This window comes from Toxorhynchites rutilus, chromosome 1 (genome assembly GCF_029784135.1).
Source record: "Toxorhynchites rutilus septentrionalis strain SRP chromosome 1, ASM2978413v1, whole genome shotgun sequence".
Classification (NCBI taxonomy): Eukaryota; Metazoa; Arthropoda; class Insecta; order Diptera; family Culicidae; genus Toxorhynchites; species Toxorhynchites rutilus.
The window spans coordinates 180,328,606-180,348,659 of NC_073744.1; the positions used below are offsets into that span (position 1 = coordinate 180,328,606).

Genomic DNA, 20,054 nt, shown 5'->3' on the forward strand with positions numbered 1-20,054 from the left:
ACAACCTTAACACCTGTTTTGCGCTCTTCTCAACAGAAGCCCTTTCTGTTAATATTGCCAGTCTAGATTAGGTTAGCTGTCATCCTTTGTGGAGAGAGTTTTCCTACCGTCATGTGAAACCAAATCACTGAGAAAATTCCAGAGCATTTATTTTCTTGGTGAGCTGACGATACCAAAGCTTGATGATTCCCGACACAATTGTGTAGCTCAAAACATTAATGAAATGGTGTCAGTTTGATGCAATGTTTGCAATGCAAGAGACATCAGCGAGTGAGTAATTTGGTCGCGTCTACAGCTCAGTCCGAAACGAAAACATGTGATGGCGCAAAACAAGCAAGAACAAGCGATGTTCATTGTTTCGTATCTAGAACGATACTGAAAGTTTGCCTTTCCTTCCTTTCCTTGTTTAATTAAAGATATTTTAAACTTCTTTAGTTCATTCGTCTCTAGTCTTCAATAGGCACTTGGAAAACTCTACGCTTTCCTCATATTACTCGTCCACCCCCATTGCCCTGAGAAAACTATTCGATGCTCGCCCGATTTCGATTTCATCACCACCAGCTCGCCCAGCAACGGGGTTGTCCAGTCGGTGTCCTCACGAAGAACGAACGTTTGCCTCAGCGAGCTCCACTGTTTATACTCTAGGCAAATATTCCCCTTCGTTTTTCTTCTTTTCCTTTGTTCACGGAGACTTTACATCTTACGATTTCCCCTTCATTGCTCGTCGATAAGTTGCTCATTATTGCAAGCTCTGTTCGGGAAAGCACACAAATGGACAGAACAAATGTATGAGGAAATGGGAAGGCTTCCAATTCTCATCAATTTAAACCATATACAGACTATGGGATTGTAATGTATAGCATATCAAACAAATCTCAGGGAATTTCCGATTCGTTTGGTATGTAAATCGCCAGAATCCGTTCACGGCAAAAATAGTTATTAACGTTAACTTTGACCTGTTTTCTGATTTGGCACCCTTAATGAAAGACGTAGTTCTACGTCAAAAAATAAAGTTACAATACTTATAACAAGCCATTCCTCTTAATACACATAGCACATTGTAAAATGATGATTTTCTAACCTTTTCAGCGTGGAAAGAATACATGAAACCAGGAAATTTGAAGATAAATTCTGATTTTTCTAGAAAATTTGAACGAATTTCATACCAAAAACACAAAACATCCTCATTTTACTCGCTGCGCCATCTGGTAGTAAATCCAACGTAAATTCGTCAATTGTCCCTGTGAGATTGATCAAAGCAAAATGTGTTATTTAGGAATGCGTCTTCTGTCTCCTGTCTCGTTCTCCTTCATTTTCATTTTTGGAGGTATGGGGTTGGTTACACTCCGAGGGACTCAGTTTATCGGCAACTAAATAATTAATAAAAACAATGAGATATCTTCACAACGGTGTTTATGTTTTATTTAGCACGAAGTCATAAACTAGAATGTTCTCTCTACAATGGCGTCAGTTTGTGTATATATGTTTTTCGACTTCCTGCTCTCGCACAGACAGAGTAGAACTCAGCAACTCGTATAACTTTTGTGAGGCATAGGGTGCCACAGGTCCTAATCACGAACGTTACTTCACGGTGAAAACGAAATAGAGTGCATATAACCTTGCATACGAATCATTCCGTTTTCAACGTGAAGTGATGTTCGTGATCAGGACCACCGTGTTAATGGAAGTTTCTTTCATAGTTACCATAATATTTTCTCTAGTCATTTAATTCATTTTTGATCTATAGCTACGAATATAATACTTGTAGATCGAAGTATATAAATATGAATATATCTCTTCAAATACTGCGGAATGGCACAGTGCAGGATGCATTTCTCTGTCACTTCTGTCGAAAGCATTTAGTACAGGACACGAATCCCCGAACACCACCTAATCGGGCAAACCCCATTGATTCGGGCGGAAGTTCGTCCTGCTCCGCTTGATATTCACATCGAAGCACACCTGCCACAGTGCCACCTGCGTACTGTCCAAATTATCACAGAAACTTAGATCGAGCATTTTCAGCTTTGTGCAGCTGCACAGCACTCGATAGCACATCTCCGTCGAGATAAACACACTCCCCATAACGTCCAGCTGCTCCAGATTGGGGCAGCGATGGGCAATTTCCAGCAGATCGCGATCGTTAAGGCCACGGCTTGCCGCCAGAAAAAGTTTCTTGAGTCGCGGACAGGACTTCACCAGCAGTCGCAGTGATTCACCGGGGGAAGGTTCCTGTCGGAGGCACCAGCCCAATTCGATTTCCTCCAGCAGTGTACACTGGCTGAGTGCTGTCAGTCCGTGGGAGGTCAGCTGATGGGATTTCCACAGATCTAGGGAAACCAGTTTGGGGTTGTGTTTCGCGATCTGCACAGCTACTTCGTCAAGGTTGACATCTATCGAGCACAACGACAAGTTCAGATGACGAAGGTTCGCATTGTTTGCAAGCACTATCATGAGCGATTCTTGCTTGATAGTGGTTCTGCTGAGATCGAGTCGTTCGAGATTCGTGAATGTATGTAACCCGGTGAAATCTTCCTCCTCTGGGATGTAGTTTTGGAGTGTGAGTTCGCGCAGGTTCTGCCCGCAATATGTCCCGATGGTTTCCAGACAGAAGCCATTGGTGATGAACTTACATGTGTCCAGCCGGAGGTGGGTTAGTTTTTTACCGTGTTCGGTAATAAAGCTGCAGAAAAGGAAACAAAATGAGTCGATCGGATTCGACGTATGAATGATTGGGAGAAGCTACTCTTTGAACGCGCCGAATGAGATCAATTTTAACGTTCCACACCACGACAGATCGAGTTTCTTGATGAGGGCACACCTGGGAGGACAACAATTAGAACATAATGAGGACCCGTAACCATGCGAACTTACCGTTTACTCAAAGAACTCAACAGGGAATCCGACGCACAGTTCCAATAGGGTCGTAGATTAATCTCTGTGTATAACAGGGGATCGTTCGCCACGATCTGTTGGAATCTTCGACAAACGGCACCACAACGATATAACGATACCCAATCAAGGAAGGACAAAATTTTGAAGATAGACTCATAAGGCAGCTTGTCTAGTGTTAATTCAATCTCTTCGATAGTTTCGTCATCTGATGATAGTGTCTCGATTGATTCAAAAATCACATTGTTAGGGTCTTGCCCGGCACTATTTTCCGTCGAGGATGGAACACACTTTCGCCCTGTCAGCATGATTGCATCGATCTGGGTAAAATACGCCAACCCTCTCTGGTTGAACTCGAGCCGAATGTAGCGCGTCGGGCTGGGACACGGCTTGAGATCCGGGCTAAAACAACGGGCTTTGTTTGGTTCGAACGGTTGCGGAGGTGATTCGCAGGCGTCCCACAGACACAGCCATCGCTTTGTCGTCGTCAGATACGCCCAGATGCGGACAATCGCCCCCGGATTGTACGTCTCGAAAACCTTTATCTTGTCCGGATAAACCTGGTCCTCGAAGCGCGCCAGAAGGAAATCATCCACAACGCAGCGTCTGTCGAAGTTTTGGGTTGCAAATTCGTCCCGTGCGGAGGACGCCTCGTGCCACCAGGGGCCATAAGATCGCTGCGAAGACGGGGGAGAGAAGCTTTGCCTAATCATTTTCTCTGTAATCGATTGGACCGACGAAATACTTACGAAAGCGAATGTTTCCGGGAAATCTCCATAGTCGGGGTACTTAGAGGGTTTCCCAGCAACATTGTACGCGGTGTAGGAAATGCTTGTGTCGCTCCCGTATTGGGAACTAAAATCCACGATGCTTTGGGCGTATTGATTGATCGTCACCTGCTGGCCACCCGGATCGCTGTCGGGCTGGTAGATGCTGCTGAGTTCGAAACTCATCGGACCGTCGTCATCCTCGGTGGTGTAATCGTACGATTCGTCCCCATCGGACGAAAGCAGCGAGTCGTCACTCTGCATTGGAAAAGCAGCACAAATCAGCTGATTTAAATCTTTCAATATTTGAAACCGAAACAGCTTAGACAATCTTCGGAATGATTCAAACGTAGCTGCAAAATTATTGGCGCAAATTAAGTTAACAGCTGAAGAAGACCTGAGCATATCGCAATGTGCCCCATCAGAAACAAATACTAGTAAAAGTATGTGAACAGTGCATTGGAGAGAGCATTCAAGTGCACTGCAAAGCGCGCTAAGTTAACCCGAAATGGTGTCGATAAAGCAGATCATATACACCGGCTGATTGTCAAATCAAATGTAAACACACGTGCATCGGCACTTCGTGCGAGAAGAACTTTTGTAAACAACACAGCATTGGACAGATTAAAAGTGATTTCTGGCTGCCGTTAGATACTTAAACAATTAGAATATAATATTGTGGCTAAAAAATGAATGCGTCTGTAGTTACGGATGTTGTGAACCTGCAACCTGAACGGGATAATCCTATTTTATGTGAGTATGAAATATCAGTTCAATTATGGAGTATTGCGCTCCTCTGAATATTTATTACAAAGAGATATTCTGATCCTGAACCGGCACATTTGTATGGTGTGAATAATGCATAACCAACTGGTCAGAATCAGAATGTTCGCAGATCAAGGATCAAAATCATGGTGGGGTAGCAAGTGTTTCAATTATCGGGATAAATCGAATGCATTTAAAGCTTTTCGGAAACGTCGACCCATTTTCGAACGAATTAAGCCATAGAAAATCAATTCATCAATCAAATCATTAGAAGACGGAAGAAAGCGACGAATAAGCACATCGATGCATTCACAATTTTGCACTGGTGGTTTGTACTGATTCCGCCCCCGTGTAAAAATTTGATCGAAATATACTAGAAGACAGGTGCTATCTTTATTCCAACTTTTCGATGGTAGAATCCTCTCTTGCTATCCTTTCATGTAACAGTTTTGCTCTATGATCGCATAAAATTAAAAACAACTAACAACCTCCCTAAATTAGCAAAACATTGCTTGTTCGATTTATATAATCAATTTCTGGGACATATCATTGTTCCGAATGGTTGAAGACAAGTGCGAACAGGGTTTACACATTTAATTTTGTAAAATTTTCCGAAGAAATCTGTATATCTGTGTTTTTAGCAAAAAAAAAACCTGTATCGAAAAATTAAGGGAAAAAAATGAGTGAGTATTCATTTGTTTGGATTGATTAAAATATTGATTGAATGAAACAGCTTTCGAATTCAATTGAATTCAACATATTTGATTTGTAAGTAAAGAATTTGAACAAATGCCATGTAACACTAATTCATGCATTGTAATAGATTATGTTCTTCGTTACAAGTAAATTTGATGACAGCATTTTGCCTAATCAACAAACGGTATGCGTATAAATTCAGTGAGTAGAAAATATAAAGACATATCCTCCAATGCAGCCTTGAATAACCAAGCAAAAGCGTGGAATGCAAAAAAAAACATGCGGGTACAGAAGTACCTCCGGCTTGTTGGTCTTCCAGAGCCGGAGCTACTGGAAGCCATGATTAAGGTTGGCTATACCGAGGTACAGCCAGGTGAAACATTATTAGAATTATCAGCAGCAACAAAAAAACAACAGGCGTCAGGGGACAACAAAAGCGGGGGACGAAAACAGCGCACATTGGGCCCTCAGAAATTCTAGGTGGCATTAAGGTGAAGGTGGAAGCTAGCCATAAATGGCTGCCACAATGGCGCTCATTTCTTTCATCTCCCTCCCTCACCTCTCGCCCGAAAATCAATAATTTTGCGAAACAGTGTGAAGAAAATGATCGTTTTCGCACACTTCCCATCAAGTAATATCAACCAAACTCTAATCGATTACTCACAAGATATTAAATTTTCATCTGCTTTCGCACCGTATAGTGAAGAACGTCGGAAAACTCGAGCAAGTGCTCTGAAAGTTTTTCAATCTTCTGCAATGGTTTTGTTTGTATTGGTGGAAGCATCGTTATTTTTTCGATACTGATGCCAAACAACATCATCGAAACAGCTATAAAAACCACTCAATAAAATGTTATTCCGGAGTCATAGCGTCCCATGTCATGAAAATCAATAGAATAAAATTGTGTTGATATCAATACAATTATTATTTTTACGTTTAATGGGTCTATAATGTAAGTTTTAGCAACTTTAACATTGGGTAAGAAAATTGTATTGCAGAGCTCGGAACACTGCCACGGCTGCCTATGCTTTCAAAAACAGTAAACGGAAAAGTATTAAATTCAATCTAAATGCCTCGGCCAACGAAGAGAAGGGTTAAGGCTTTCCAACGTGAATATGTGAAAACAATACGATCAACGAAGGAAAATATTAAGGAATTATCAACATCGAGTTACTATGCGGAAGAACTTGTTAATACCAAAAGTGCCCCAATTCGCATGTGTTATAAATTTGCTCATGTTACGCTCGCGTATAATCAGAATCATATGCAAATGCACCTTCCATATATATTTATATTTGCAATTGTTCATCGGAACATATCGTTCATACATTTTACTTTAGTATTGAATTGTTATTTTTTTTTTTTTCAAATGTATTCAAAGACTCGTGTCAATGAAGCGCCACACAGTCTGATAAGGGAATTGATCTATTTACGTGTGCTTTGCTCTTCTCTCACAAACACTATTACCCCATTTTTACACGAGGGTTTACCTATACTACTACAACGGCTAGCTTCCACCTTCACCTTAAATAGAAAAATGAATGAAAATACCTTGACATTTGGTGTACGGAGGTTTTCGAAGGTGCTATTTCTGAGTCATTTTGGTTATGAGCCACAAAGCAAGGGCAGGGGGAGGGGGTAAAATTTGAAATTTTCGGAAAAAACACGTATGGGGTGTCAAAATATATGTTTTCAAACTTCCTGAACACGTTTCCAATATTCATTTTAACCAAACCTAAAAAGGGGTTGCAAGGGGAGGGGATGAAATTACAAAATTTCCGAAAAACACAAAACAACAAAATATTTATGGCATTTTTTCGCAAAGTTGCCAGAAGTGGCCAGAAGTCATAAAGGGAAAGTGTAGAGGGGACCCCACAGAAGACATTTTGTTATAAACATTTTTGGAGAAATTATAGAACACAACTAGACCATTCATTCGGTCGGGCATTGTTGCCCATTTTTCTATTTAATGTCGCCTAGAATTTCTGAGGGATCACTGTGCGGCGGAGGACATTTACAGCGGGGGACAATGCCAACGCAGCTAAAAAAAAAAGGGTTTGCAAACCAACTCTTCCGCCCCGGGTGCAAAAGCTTCACACGACGCCACTGACTACAGAACTCCTACATTAATCACTTTGAAAATCACTTGACGAAATAAAAATGTGTCTATTATCTTTCGTTCAAACATAAAAGGAACATTTTAATAAGTTTAATAATCATCAGTTCATACATCAAAACCTGCAGAAAACAATTGAACAAAAAAAAAAGTCAATATTTCATTCCTCGAAAAGAAACTTGAATTATAAAGGCAAGGTGTTTTGCTCTTCCAACAAACCAATTCATTTGCGGCCCTTCTTAGTATTCGTTCTTTTATCGTCAATGGCGTTTTCTATCGGTATGGTACCTGGGCCGATTCTATAAAAAAGTTTGGTAAAGCACTCTGAGAAGAAATTGCATCTGTTGGCAGTGGCACTTGTGGGCATTGCTTGGATTTTTTTAACCTTTCTATAGCAGCAGGCTCGAATATTGTCTCCGGAATCACGTTGTTATCGAAAGGAAAAATACCAGCCTTTTTAAAACCAACTTGATCAACTGTGGATCAATTTCGTCCCAAATCCGAGAAATTATGGTCGAAAATTGATGTTTCGATATTTTATTTTTTTTATAGTTTTTGCGTTGCCATTCGATGACAGCGTTGTCGTACTTAAATTTTAATGGCTTGAAAACAGCAAGATCCGCAGGTGGCTGGCGTGAGGGGGGAGCTTCAAAATAACGATGATTTCTTTTAAGGCCATTTCGATTATGTTCAAAGAAATATGCGAAATGTGTCCATCGCATATCGAAACCGCGGGACGACCATTGCCGATAGCAGGCAGAAAGTTTCATTGGAAATAATTCGAAAAAGTTCCCTTCTCCATCCAACCGTTTGCAGTGGCAACGTACTTCATACCGAAAAACTCTCCGTCGCTCTTAGCCAGCTGCACCATGACACTTTTGCCTTGAAAGATGATGAGAGGAGGAATCTTCTGTCCGGCTGCATTTTCACCATGAGTACTGTAAAAATTTCCTTTCCTGATCCGGCAGTTACTCTGTGCGCTGCTCTTCCCTTTTGGCCAACCACTTTGGCGGAACTTGGATCCGAACAGAAGCTGGTTTCGTCAATGTTGTAAATTCTGTCGGGAGGCATGTTGTGGGTAACTTCCTGCATCAACTCAGAATATTGCGAAATCACAAACGGATTAGCGGCTCGTTTTCTGGCTAGTTCGACGGATTGTGGTTTTTTTTTTGAGACAAATTGTGCCGTCGTTTAAAATTCAAGAAATAATCATCTCCTGGAATACTACTCTTAAACGGTGTCTTGATAGTTTTTCTTCAGATACTGTTCCATAGTGATGATTATTTCCTTCTTGCACAAAACGTAACCCCATTTTGCCATTGTCTTGATTCGTTGCCATGTTTGATTCCAAGTGCAACGGAATGGCTATGGATCTTCCTTTTGAGCGGCTCTTGATGCCATTCAATCCTTTAGCGTGTCGGAATAATATTGTTTTGGGTTTTCTGAAGAATCGAGCCGCGTCCGCCAGTGTAATTTTTCCGTTCTGCATGACTGCTGTTGCAATATCCAGCTCTTTTTTTGTGTATTTGGAAGTTGTTTCCCTAATATTCGAGGGTCGTTCAAAAATAAGTTTTAGTGACTTCTGAGGCACTGAAATTTATTTTTTGAGCGACTCTCGTACTTCCGGACCATGGTGACTTCTGGAACGCGGCCATTAAGGGTGCCAACTCGGAAAACAAGAACGTTTTTATGAAATAAAGTTAAAGTTAATAACTATTATTGCTGCGAACGGATTTTAACGATTTGCATACCAATCGAATCGGAAATTTTCTAAGATTTGTTTGATATGCTATACATTACAATCCGGACGCATTCCAATTCCCCCATACATTTGTTCTGTCCATTTGTGTACTTTCCCGCACAGAGCTGTCAATAACGGGCAACTTATGCAACCGCTGGAACAGAAACAACGAAAGGGGATAGTGAAAAGAAAATATTTGCGAAGTAAACTCCACCCTTGGGTTGAAAAACATAGGTTAAGTTGTAATGCTGAAAATTCTAGACGGAAAAATCTAATTTTGGATCGGCTTTCAACATTACTACACTTAAATATCACTATTTGATTACCTGGCATGCAATTCAGAAGAATTTTTCTTAAAAATCTGTGTTTTCTGAGCGAATTAGTTAGCGCGCAAAAATGTTCGTTTTGATTTCTTGAAAGGTGAAAAGTAAACAATATTCTGGTTATGGGGGTCATGAGGTGGGTTAAGAGGTGCTGTTTACTAAAAAAAATCACGTCAATTTCTTATTCCTAGTAACAGTTATTGCTTCCGTTTTAACTTACCCCGAATTTCAACTTGCCCCGGTGTACCTTATAAATAATAATATCAGTCACTTGTGAAAAATATCGGAGAAATTTAGAAATTGTCCTTAGGAATTATTCACACTACGCCCGGAGGGCGACCTTATCTAACTGTTCCCTATGTGAAAAGGTGGTTGCTACGATTCTTACCGCAGTTGTATTGATTTATTTTCTTCTTCTTCTTCTTCTTGGCTTTAAGAGGGTTTAAACTTTTCAGTTCATTCGCCTCTAGCACGATTGATTCATTTTCTTATTTCTTCTTCGTTTTTGTTGAGGAAGCCTGATGTATTTCGCTGCTGCTCTAGTTGCTCCGTTTGGTCGGTACAATTTGAGGAGTACAAATCGGGCCAATCAAAACGAGGGTGAACCATGTTTAGATAATGCTTGCTATTTTACAATTATTCAATTGTTTAGCATGACATGGCACAAAGTTATTTTTTGTGATAGATGCGTAGAAAATTTCCAATCAATTGATGCAAACATCTTTGCGATCTATAAAGAAATGCTAAAGTTATAAGCGTTTGGAATCTTTTATTATTTCCTGCATTACTGTTTAGATTTACATTTTACCCCTATATCTTCCGGCTAGACGTAGTCCCACGTCAAAATTCGGCGTCAGGTTCAGGTTCTAAAATCCAGAAATCTCTGAAAATGGTTAAATAGACCGTTTATGATGTACTGAAACGTTTCCGTGAACGTACAACTTTTGTTCGGATGGATCAGAGTAGGCGTCGCAGTGGAACTTCCGATCCGAATCTGAGGTTGAAGGTATTGAGATCAACTAAGGCAAACCCGGGACTTTCGGACTACGACATCGCTAAAAACCACAACTTTAACTAAAGTATCATTTTGGCTGCAAGCAACCAAACAGGACATTGAAGAAAAATCTAGTGGCCAATAGACGCACCCGAAAGTTGAACAACAAGGTTATGACGAAGTACGAAAGTGGAGTGCTGATGAATGACAAAACGTGCGTGAAGATGGATTTTGGACAGCTCCCAGGTCTGAAATTCTATAAGGCCACTGCCAGAGGAGATGTCCCCAGCAAATTTAAGTTCGTTTTCGCTGATAAATTTACCAGGAAGTTCTTGATTTGGCAAGGGATTTGCAGTTGTGAACAGAGAACTAAGGTTCTCATCACAAACGAGGTAATGGAGACGAAAAGAACAATACATTATCTGCATTTTGATGATTCCGTGATTCTGGATTGTAAATGAATAAAATTTTATCCATCATTGATACAGATTCGCGACGGATAGCGCCTGGAGAGATATTTTACTACATGTTTCACGTTTCTTTGTTTTTAAGAGGCTTTAAACTTTGCAGTTCATTCGCCTCCAAAGTTACTACATGTAGAAATGCTATTCATTAACATCATGTGTATGATGTGTCCTAATGCCAAAAACTAACAGATAATAAATCTAGGGTTCGTTTGAATATCCAGCTAATAATTGAAATTTTTGTTTTGAGTTTTATTACTTCTAATATTAATAACTATGGCCAGTTATTTTACATGAAGCCACTGTTGACGAATTTATAGAAACTGTGCTACTTGCTCCAATCGATCATTCTTAAAACACAGTTATGTATAGGTCACACAAATCAATAGAATTTTGCAACCAGTTTTCTAAAAATTTTAAAACACATACAACAACACTAGCTAAACACGGATCTCACTCGCTACCTTCTTCCGGACCTTTCTTCCAGTAAACTTCCAAAATGCGGAGATGAGCTACCGGAAGGACACCGCGATCGAGTGCTACCGGGCGAACGACATCAACCGGGTGGCTGCCGAGGACCCGGCGAAGCCGTCCGCGATGGCGTTGCTATTCACCGACCAGCTAGCCTACCAGGGCTATCCGGGCGAGGGACTGCCGGACGATTTGATGAACACTTTTGTGGCGGTGCGGAACCGAAGGAGTGGCAAGATGCGCCTCATACAGGTGGAGCAGTGCCGGATGCTGAATGCCTGCTACGATGACAATAAGAACAAAACGGCGGCCGAACCCATCTCGAGATTCGCGGCAATCAGGGCCTTCGGGGGCAAAAAGGCGATCAGAGCCATCGAGCGGATCAGCCAGCAGGGTTTCAACGTGGACGTGATGGATAGAGTTCTCGGAGGAACGGTGAGAAATTTTGTGGAAGACAAAGCGCCCGAGGATAATGCGTTCGCTAAGAAAAAGGTGGAGGGTGATCTGCTGCTGGCGAGTATACGGCCCCCTAGGAACTCGGATGCGAAAACTGCTTTGGAGCTGTACCAGATAGAGCAGCTGGTATCGAAAGCTCTTTTGAACAATCTGAAAACAGTCGCTCTGGATATGATGAAACGGGAACCCGAGTCGATCAAATTGATCAGTGTATATCTGACAAACAAAGTTAAAGCAGCGCTTCAGTGCAAAGATCCAGATTCGCGTGAGAACATTCGCACACTGAGCATTTGTTTCATCATGGACGCTCTCGTCCGGTTGCTCGAGCAGAAGAACCGAATGCTGGATAAGGTGACATTGTCGCCCTTTTCCAAGCACCTGGATGAGGATATAAAGAGGAACTTCTCGCAAATTAATCACCACCAGGAGTTGAGGACGAAATACTCCGAGCATAAGGCTTTATTGTACTACCTGGTGATGGCTTTCATACTCGAGAAAGGTGTGATGAATGTGGAGCAAATTCACTCCGGGCTGAACATTTCGAAGAACGATTTTCTGAAATTTGCCGCGTTTATTGGGGGATCGTACCGATCTGCCGATAATACACTGACACTGAAGCTGACTAGCAATCCTATGGTGTCGAAATCGTCGTTCAGAGGCTCGCGACGGTCCGGAAAGAAAAGATAAAAAAAAACGATATATTTTGTAACGAAAAAAAAAAAACGTTTTGAAAGAAAATCTAGTGTCTCACATTTTTGATTCAAATCCGAAAAAGCTTATTGCAATCCTATACATATTATGCTTAGATTCCAGCAATTCCAAATGAAATCGTCCTAAAAATGCAGATTTTAAAAACTTGTATTTTTGATGCCAATGAAAGTGTGTATTCCGTTTGGGTTGAAGGAAATATGAGTTTTTCACAGCAATTGGGAAATTTTTGACTCAAGCGTAACTTTTGAAAAGGGCGTATCGATTTTAGTAAGCGAAATCTTTGATAATTTATATCTCAAAAACTATTAGTCGTACCGAAATAGTGTCTTAGAAAGAGTTATAGAGTATTGATGATTGAATATGAAAAAAAATGTACACTGAGAAAAAAAAATTAGTACTCTTTTTTTTATTTACAAAATAAAAATTGAATTTGCAATATCCAAAATACATATTTTTTAATTTTCTTTTAATTGTTTCATACAAAATAGAAGTCATGTAGAAAATTTAAAAATGGGCCCAAGATAATACTATTTTTGATGAACTTTGTGGAACATTGTATTTTAGGAATTTTCGAAACTTCGAATTTTTGTATGTAAACAATTATTTTTAGCCACAAATTATGAATCCTGATGTGATTTAAAACAAAAAAGGTTATTATCAATCTCCTTCTAAATGTAGCCATTCTCGAAATATTTTAAAAAAAATCTAATTTATTGTCTTTTTTATAATAAATAATCCTTTTCAATATGTTTGTCGTGTTATACCGTCATGTTCATGAAATTTTATGAATTTGCTTATAATTTCCAACAACTTTTCCAAATACACCATCATGGTTCATTTTTTGACTCAAGCGTAACTTTTGAAAAGGGCGTATCGCTGCAGTTTCGCACTAGGTTCAATCCGAAAGCTGTAAGTTTCGCACTGAGATGTTTCACGGGTTCGCACTCGGGTTCACCAATACAACTATACTGTCAAGTTCCAAGTATTGTTTTGGAAAATCTAAAAATAAAGACTATGAAAATGGAAAACCTGCTGCTTTTGCTTTTGCATTATAGGAATGGTAATCCAATTCGGATTCTGATTTTGAAGAGTATATTTGCGTAGACGGCATTAAGCTTCGTGTGCTTTCATTGGGAGACGAAAATAATTATGGACTTTCAGGTGAAATAAACATGTTTTCAAAGTGGTTCCTACCTAGTGGTTTCGAGTGGTTCTACTGTACCACTCGAGCGAAACAAAGAAAGGGTTTGACATTCGAGTAAGGTCGAACGAAAGATGTTAAGGTACACCGGGGCAAGTTGAAACGATGTTTTCAAAGTTCAACTTGGAAGTTATTTTAAAAAATCACTAACTCACTAAATTGAAATCTGTTTGCAGCATATAAAAGGTATAACAGATGACTTTCGGTTAAAAATAGGGATTCACATTGGATGCTTCGAAAAATATCAATTTTGAAAATGTTTAGTTTTCATATGCATTGTTTCCCGTTGTCTCGTATAGCGGGGTAAGTTGAAACGCGAAACTATCATGAGTTTAATGTGCAGTTTTGCTTCTCGAGTTATCTAAAACTGATTTATGAAACACTACATTGAAAGAATTACATATAAACATTTTGAAAAAAGGGTTTTAGTACACGTGAGATGTGGGGAAGTAGTCTGAAACACACAAAATGGACACTACATACTAAGAATTAATATAGGAAACAATAACATCAAGAATACTATTTTAAACGGTTTCATTTCAGAGTAGAGTCACTCGAAACGGCCACTAATGAGGTTTATGGGATCATTCAAATCCCACTGCGTTCCTCAGGGCAGTGTTCTTGGACCAGTTCTCTATCTCATCTACACAGCTGATCTCCCGACCGCGCGTAACTTAATGACTACAACATTCGCAGATGACACAGCTATTCTCAGCAGTCACAAAAACAGAACGATTGCTTCACGGGATCTCCAGGAACACATAACGGTCGTGGAAAAGTGGCTTCAAAAATGGAGAATTAAAGTAAAAGAAACAAAATGTGTCCACGTTACGTTCACGCTTAATAAGAACACATGCCCACAAATCAAGTTCAATAGATCTGCAGTACCTCAATCGAATGAAATTAAATATCTTGGTGTACATCTAGATCGTCGTCTAACCTGGAAGAAACACATAGATGCGAAGAAAGCGCAATTGAAGATGCGAGCAAAACAAATACATTGGCTAATCGGGAGGAAGTCGAAATTAAAACTAGAGTTCAAACTACTTCTATACAAATCCATGCTGAAACCTATTTGGCATTACGGCTGTCAACTATGGCAAACAGCTTCAGCAAGTAATATCGAAATCATCGAAAGAGTATTGAATAAACTGCTAAGACAAATTACTGGCGCCCCTTGGTACATCCGCAATAGTGTCACACATCGAGACTTAGGGATGGCGACAGTTAAAGAAGAACTTCATAAAACGAGGAGGAAATATGCGGAAAAGGTGAAGAATCATCCAAATCCACTAGCAAGGCGACTCGGTCAACCTATGGTAACACGTCTGAAGAAAAAAAACCTTAATTATTTGAACGTGGTCAAACGTTAGTGTTGTGCTCCAGCACACATGTGCACTGTAAGAATTGACAACAAACGTAATACTTTATTATGTTAGAACTAAATGTATAACCAAATATTGTTATTTCCACATTATGGAAGATTCAATAAATGTATGTATGAAAAAAAAGTCACAGGAGGGTTGTGTCCGAGAGACGACGCATAGTTGACGTAGGATTGGTTCACTCCACCAATGTCCATAACCGAGTGATAATGATAGAAAGATGGTGATTAGTCATTTGATGGTGCGTATCACGATAGGAGATGCCTAAGTGGAATGAGATATGATGAAAGCCGCGCTCTGTGGCCCTGGACGAGATGGCTCCTGTGTTATGTATGGATGAAATAAAGAAAAAACTCATCAATGTAATATAAGATAATTATCAAAAGTGTTGTTTTATTATAGAGAAAATATATTTGAAATGGAAATGGCATTTTCGCTTTAAACCCAACGGAACACGATGCTACATGCCTCAATGCGAATTTCAATTGGACAATAATATCGGTCATTGATATGAAATTTCACGAAGCAACCAACATAAAAGTTCCAAATTTGAATTTTTTGACGTAGGACTACGTCTTTCATTTCTATACCGGGGTGTAAAATCAAAGTTTCGAAAACGAAAGCGTTACGCCGGAGACCGAGATTTTGAGCGTTAATAGCTCCTAAACAACTGAACGAAATAGTATGATAAACACTTCATTCGAAAGATAAAATGTCTACGCGTTCTATACTTGTTACTTTTTGATCCAAAAACTTGTTTCAATAGTCTTAAAATTTCTTTCAAAACAGGCTATTGAAATCACCAATCGGTATATAAGCGAGCGCCGCTCGGAAATCCACTCAGTTCAAATTGAACAGCGATTGGAGCATGTTGTCGCTGTTGTGGTGAAGCTCTTCTTTATCATGAAAGCGCGGATGAACGGTGTCACCAAGAGCCTGTTTGTGCACCCTAGGCCAGAAGGGAATCCATCAGGAGGAGAGTGATGCCACAAACGGTTCCCGGGAAGACATCGCTACACACACATACACGCGCGGAATTCTTTCCGTTTGGATGCCATTCAGCATTGAGAAAGTTCCGGAAAGATCTAATCTTTTCTGGAAAATAATCTGCCAGTTCCTCTGGGAATTTAAAAATACATTCATGTGAAAGAGTTTATTTGAATGTTTTCTATCCATGTAACACTGTGACCAAATATTTTTCAATCAAGTACTATTAACAGGTGGTTATCGAGTTAGTATTAACCACTGGTGGGCTTCCAGTATCGAGGAAAATGTGGAAATATCTAATCGTTACTGAAAATAATCTGCTAGTTCCTCTTGGAATTTAAAAATACATTCATGTGAAAAAGTTTATTTGAATGTTTTCTATCCATGTAACACTGTGACCAAATAAAGGGTGTGTCCCATCAAATTGCATCACGGAAAAAACGCTGTAGAAATTTAATTTTTATGAATTATATCTTCAGCTTTCGCTTATAATCAGATAAGAGTGTATAGATCACGTTGACCATGCTTCACTGTCAATTTTTCGTAAATTTGGAAAAATGTCGTCGAACGAAAAAGAGCGTCGTGAATTATTCCTGTGCACTCATTTCGAGAATCCGGAGTTGTCACATCGGGACATCGGTAAGATGCTGGGAATCGTCCAATCTACGGTCAGCAGAGTACTAAAACGATACTTCGAGAACCTAACCATCGACCGGAATGTGAAGAACGGCAAAAATGGATGCTCCGTCAGTGAAAAAGATCACAAGCGCATAGTTAAGCAGTTTAGACGTGATCCGAGAAGTTTGGTCCGTGATGTCGCCAATAAGCTGAATTTGTCAAGTTCATTCGTCCAGCGGACCAAACAGCGGGAGGGCCTGCGTACTTACAAGGTTCAGATGGCTCCTAACCGCGACGAAAGGCAAAACATGGTGGGGAAGACGCGAGCCCGGAAGCTGTACACCGAAATGCTGACGAAGCCGCATTGCCTGGTAATGGACGACGAAACCTACGTCAAAGCGGACTTTCGTCAGCTGCCGGGCCTGTTGTTCTTCTCCGCAGAGGACAAATTCAGCGTCCCGGAGGAGATTCGCAAGCAGAAACTATCCAAGTTTGCCAAAGTACATGGTGTGGCAAGCGATCTGCTCTTGCGGAAAGCGGAGCGCCCCCTTCGTGATGACCGGCTCGGTAAACGGGCAGGTTTACCTTAAGGAGTGCCTACAGAAGCGCTTACTACCACTATTGAAGCAGCACGAGGGCCCGACCATCTTCTGACCGGATCTCGCTTCGTGCCACTATTCAAAGGACGTGTTGGAGTGGTACGAAGCCAACGGGGTCACCTTCGTGCCAAAGGAAATGAACCCGCCCAACGCGCCGGAGCTTCGCCCAATAGAGAAATATTGGGCGATTATGAAGCAGGCCCTCCGGAAGAACCCAAAAGTTGTCAAATCGGAGGCGGACTTCAAGAGAAAATGGATTTCTGTTAAAAAAAAACTACAACCTGACGTTGTACAGAACCTTATGGACGGGGTAAGGAGGAAGGTGCGAGCATACGGGCTTGGACTCGAAGTATGAATAAAAGAAAATGCCAAAAGTTGTTTAATAGTTTTTATTTTACTGTCTAAAATTTTCAAAAGGATCGGTCTACTGGGCGAATTTCTACAGCGTTTTTTCCGTGATGCAATTTGATGTGACACACCCTTTATGTTTCAATCAAGTGCTATTAACAGATGGTTATCGAATTAGCATTAACCACTGGTGGGCTTCCAGTATCGAGGAAAATGTAGAAATATCTAATCGTTACTGAAAATAATCTGCCAGTTCCTCTGGGAATTTAAAAATATATTCATGTGAAAGAGTTTATTTGAATGTTTTCTATCCATGTAACACTGTGACCAAATACATTTGGTTTTGTGATTTTTCAATCAATCGCAATTAACAGGATAGCTTCAGAAGATTATTCTTCCCCATCAGTAGGATATTTCCGTATCCAATATTGTATGCGCCCGCAATCGATTATTGCTCAGTCGCCGAAAGTTCCGAGCTCAGAGAGTTCATTCCCCTCTAGTTTGCCTTCCAAATTGCCATCGTAAACCACACCTTCTCTCGATTCAATCACACACAAAAAGCATACTTAAGCGATATTCTGGTGGTGAGACACATTCATTTTTCGTGAGGACATCGACAAGACAACATCGTTGCCTAACGTGCTGGAGAAGGTGGACGGCGAAGGATCGACACATACACGCGCAGAATTCTTTCCGTTTGGATGCCATTCAGCATCGAGAAAGTTCCGAAAAGATCTAATCATTGCTGGAAAATAATCTGCCAGTTCCTCTGGGAATTTAAAAATACATTCATGTGAAAGAGTTTATTTGAATGTTTTCTATCCATGTAACACTGTGACCAAATATTTTTCAATCAAGTACTATTAACAGGTGGTTATCGAGTTAGTATTAACCACTGGTGGGCTTCCAGTATCGAGGAAAATGTGGAAATATCTAATCGTTGCTGGAAAATAATCTGCCAGTTCCCCTTGGAATTGAAAATTACATTCAAGCGAAAGAGTTTATTTTAATGTTTTCTATCCATAAAATATCCATATAATACATTTGGGTTTGTTATTTGTCAATCAAGTACAGTTAGCAGGTTAGCTTCTGAAGATTATTCTTCAGAACAAGGTTTTTTGTATCCTATATTGAATGCATAAAACCTTGTGCCTCCAACGTAACGCTCTTGTTTTCGAAGTCCCCCAAATATTCATTTATTCATTCATTCAGAATGGATTTAGATTCAACTACGAACAAATGATCTCTAAATAAACGATAGTCCTACGTCACCCTTGCGGTTATACCATAGATATAACCCACTTCCTGTTTTTTATATTCTATCACACATAGGTTCTATTCAGTTCATTGAAATATCATTCTTCAATTAATCATTCAAAAGATTCTTATTGGAACGAACATAAAAAAAAACACTCATTCATCGCTCCCTACTAATTCGCCAGCAAGTATGCAATCAGCAATGCCCACGCTAGTTACAATAAGCACTATCCATTTGTGCGCGTCGTTAGTTAAACTATCGACTACTAAACTATTTACATGCTGATTTCCCTCAGACACCTTGGATTTGAAATCTCTGTTAGGGAATACATGTCGGTGGAAACAAAAGCCCCCCTGCTTTCATGTATTCCGATTTCCCCCAGGCAGCTTGGTTTTGATGTCTCTGTTAGGGAATACACTTCGGTGGGAGCAAAAGTTCGCTCTACTTTGATGAGCCGATTTCTCCGTATATTCAATTTCGACCAATCAGAACGAGGTATTTCCGTTTGAAAATTTTTTGATTGTTTGCTAGTTAGTTTCATATGATATATTATTTTATCAATTGTGATGGATTGTTATGGAGTGCTCAGATCGATTAATGCAATTATCTCGTAAATCCATCAGGAAATAACTGACCAATAATTGTAAGTACATGAGCCGGGCTAGAGACGAATGAACGTAAAGTTTAAAGTCTCTATAATTCAAAAGAAGAAAAATATTGCTACCAGATGTCACGAACTTCGACATTTTTTGCTACTATGGTGCTACACGCCCGTGTAGTTGGCGCAAAGGCACCACAAAAATATTATTTTTATTTTATAGAATTCCTTCATGCATTTGTCTGATACGGGCTGTGTATCGTTCGTTCTTGTTTTTGAAGGGACTTTAACCCAAAGGTCATTCGTCCCTAACGGGGCTGTGTAATATACATGCATGCATATGTCCTTCGCTTCTTTTGCCAAATCCAATAAACGGTGGTTGATGAAACGTATGTTTTTGACATGATACGTTCCATGTTAGTTGTTAGTAGAAAATGTAAAAATAAACAGTATTTTTGATCGGTTTTATATAGTTTTTGTGGTAAGTGGAAAACAGTAAAATAAACTCTTTTGTTTCAAAACAAATTGATAGTCCTGAGAAGGACTGGAATGGTTTAATGGGTTGTACGGAATCTGCTGCGTTTCAGTCGGATGTAGCAGTTTAGTTTTGGGAGCGGTAGCTTTTACGGATTCGCTGATACTTCCCTTGACTTTGGCGCTATCG

General features: G+C 40.0%; 2 protein-coding genes across 2 annotated transcripts; one reads left to right on the forward strand and one right to left on the reverse strand.

Annotated features, from left to right (window-relative positions):
- Window positions 1-1,718: 1,718 nt before the first annotated feature.
- LOC129768215 (F-box/LRR-repeat protein 4) lies at window positions 1,719-4,089 on the reverse strand. The gene is made up of 4 exons (XM_055769710.1): window positions 3,642-4,089; window positions 2,875-3,569; window positions 2,747-2,821; window positions 1,719-2,683 (listed from the first exon to the last, which is right to left on the reverse strand). The coding sequence occupies exons 1-4, from the start codon at window positions 4,062-4,064 to the stop codon at window positions 1,891-1,893; spliced, it is 1,986 nt and encodes a 661-aa protein (XP_055625685.1). The 5' UTR covers window positions 4,065-4,089; the 3' UTR covers window positions 1,719-1,890.
- Window positions 4,090-4,192: 103 nt separating this feature from the next.
- LOC129762914 (uncharacterized) lies at window positions 4,193-12,423 on the forward strand. Its single transcript, XM_055761527.1, has 2 exons — window positions 4,193-4,412; window positions 11,246-12,423. The coding sequence occupies exons 1-2, from the start codon at window positions 4,349-4,351 to the stop codon at window positions 12,370-12,372; spliced, it is 1,191 nt and encodes a 396-aa protein (XP_055617502.1). The 5' UTR covers window positions 4,193-4,348; the 3' UTR covers window positions 12,373-12,423.
- Window positions 12,424-20,054: the final 7,631 nt, after the last annotated feature.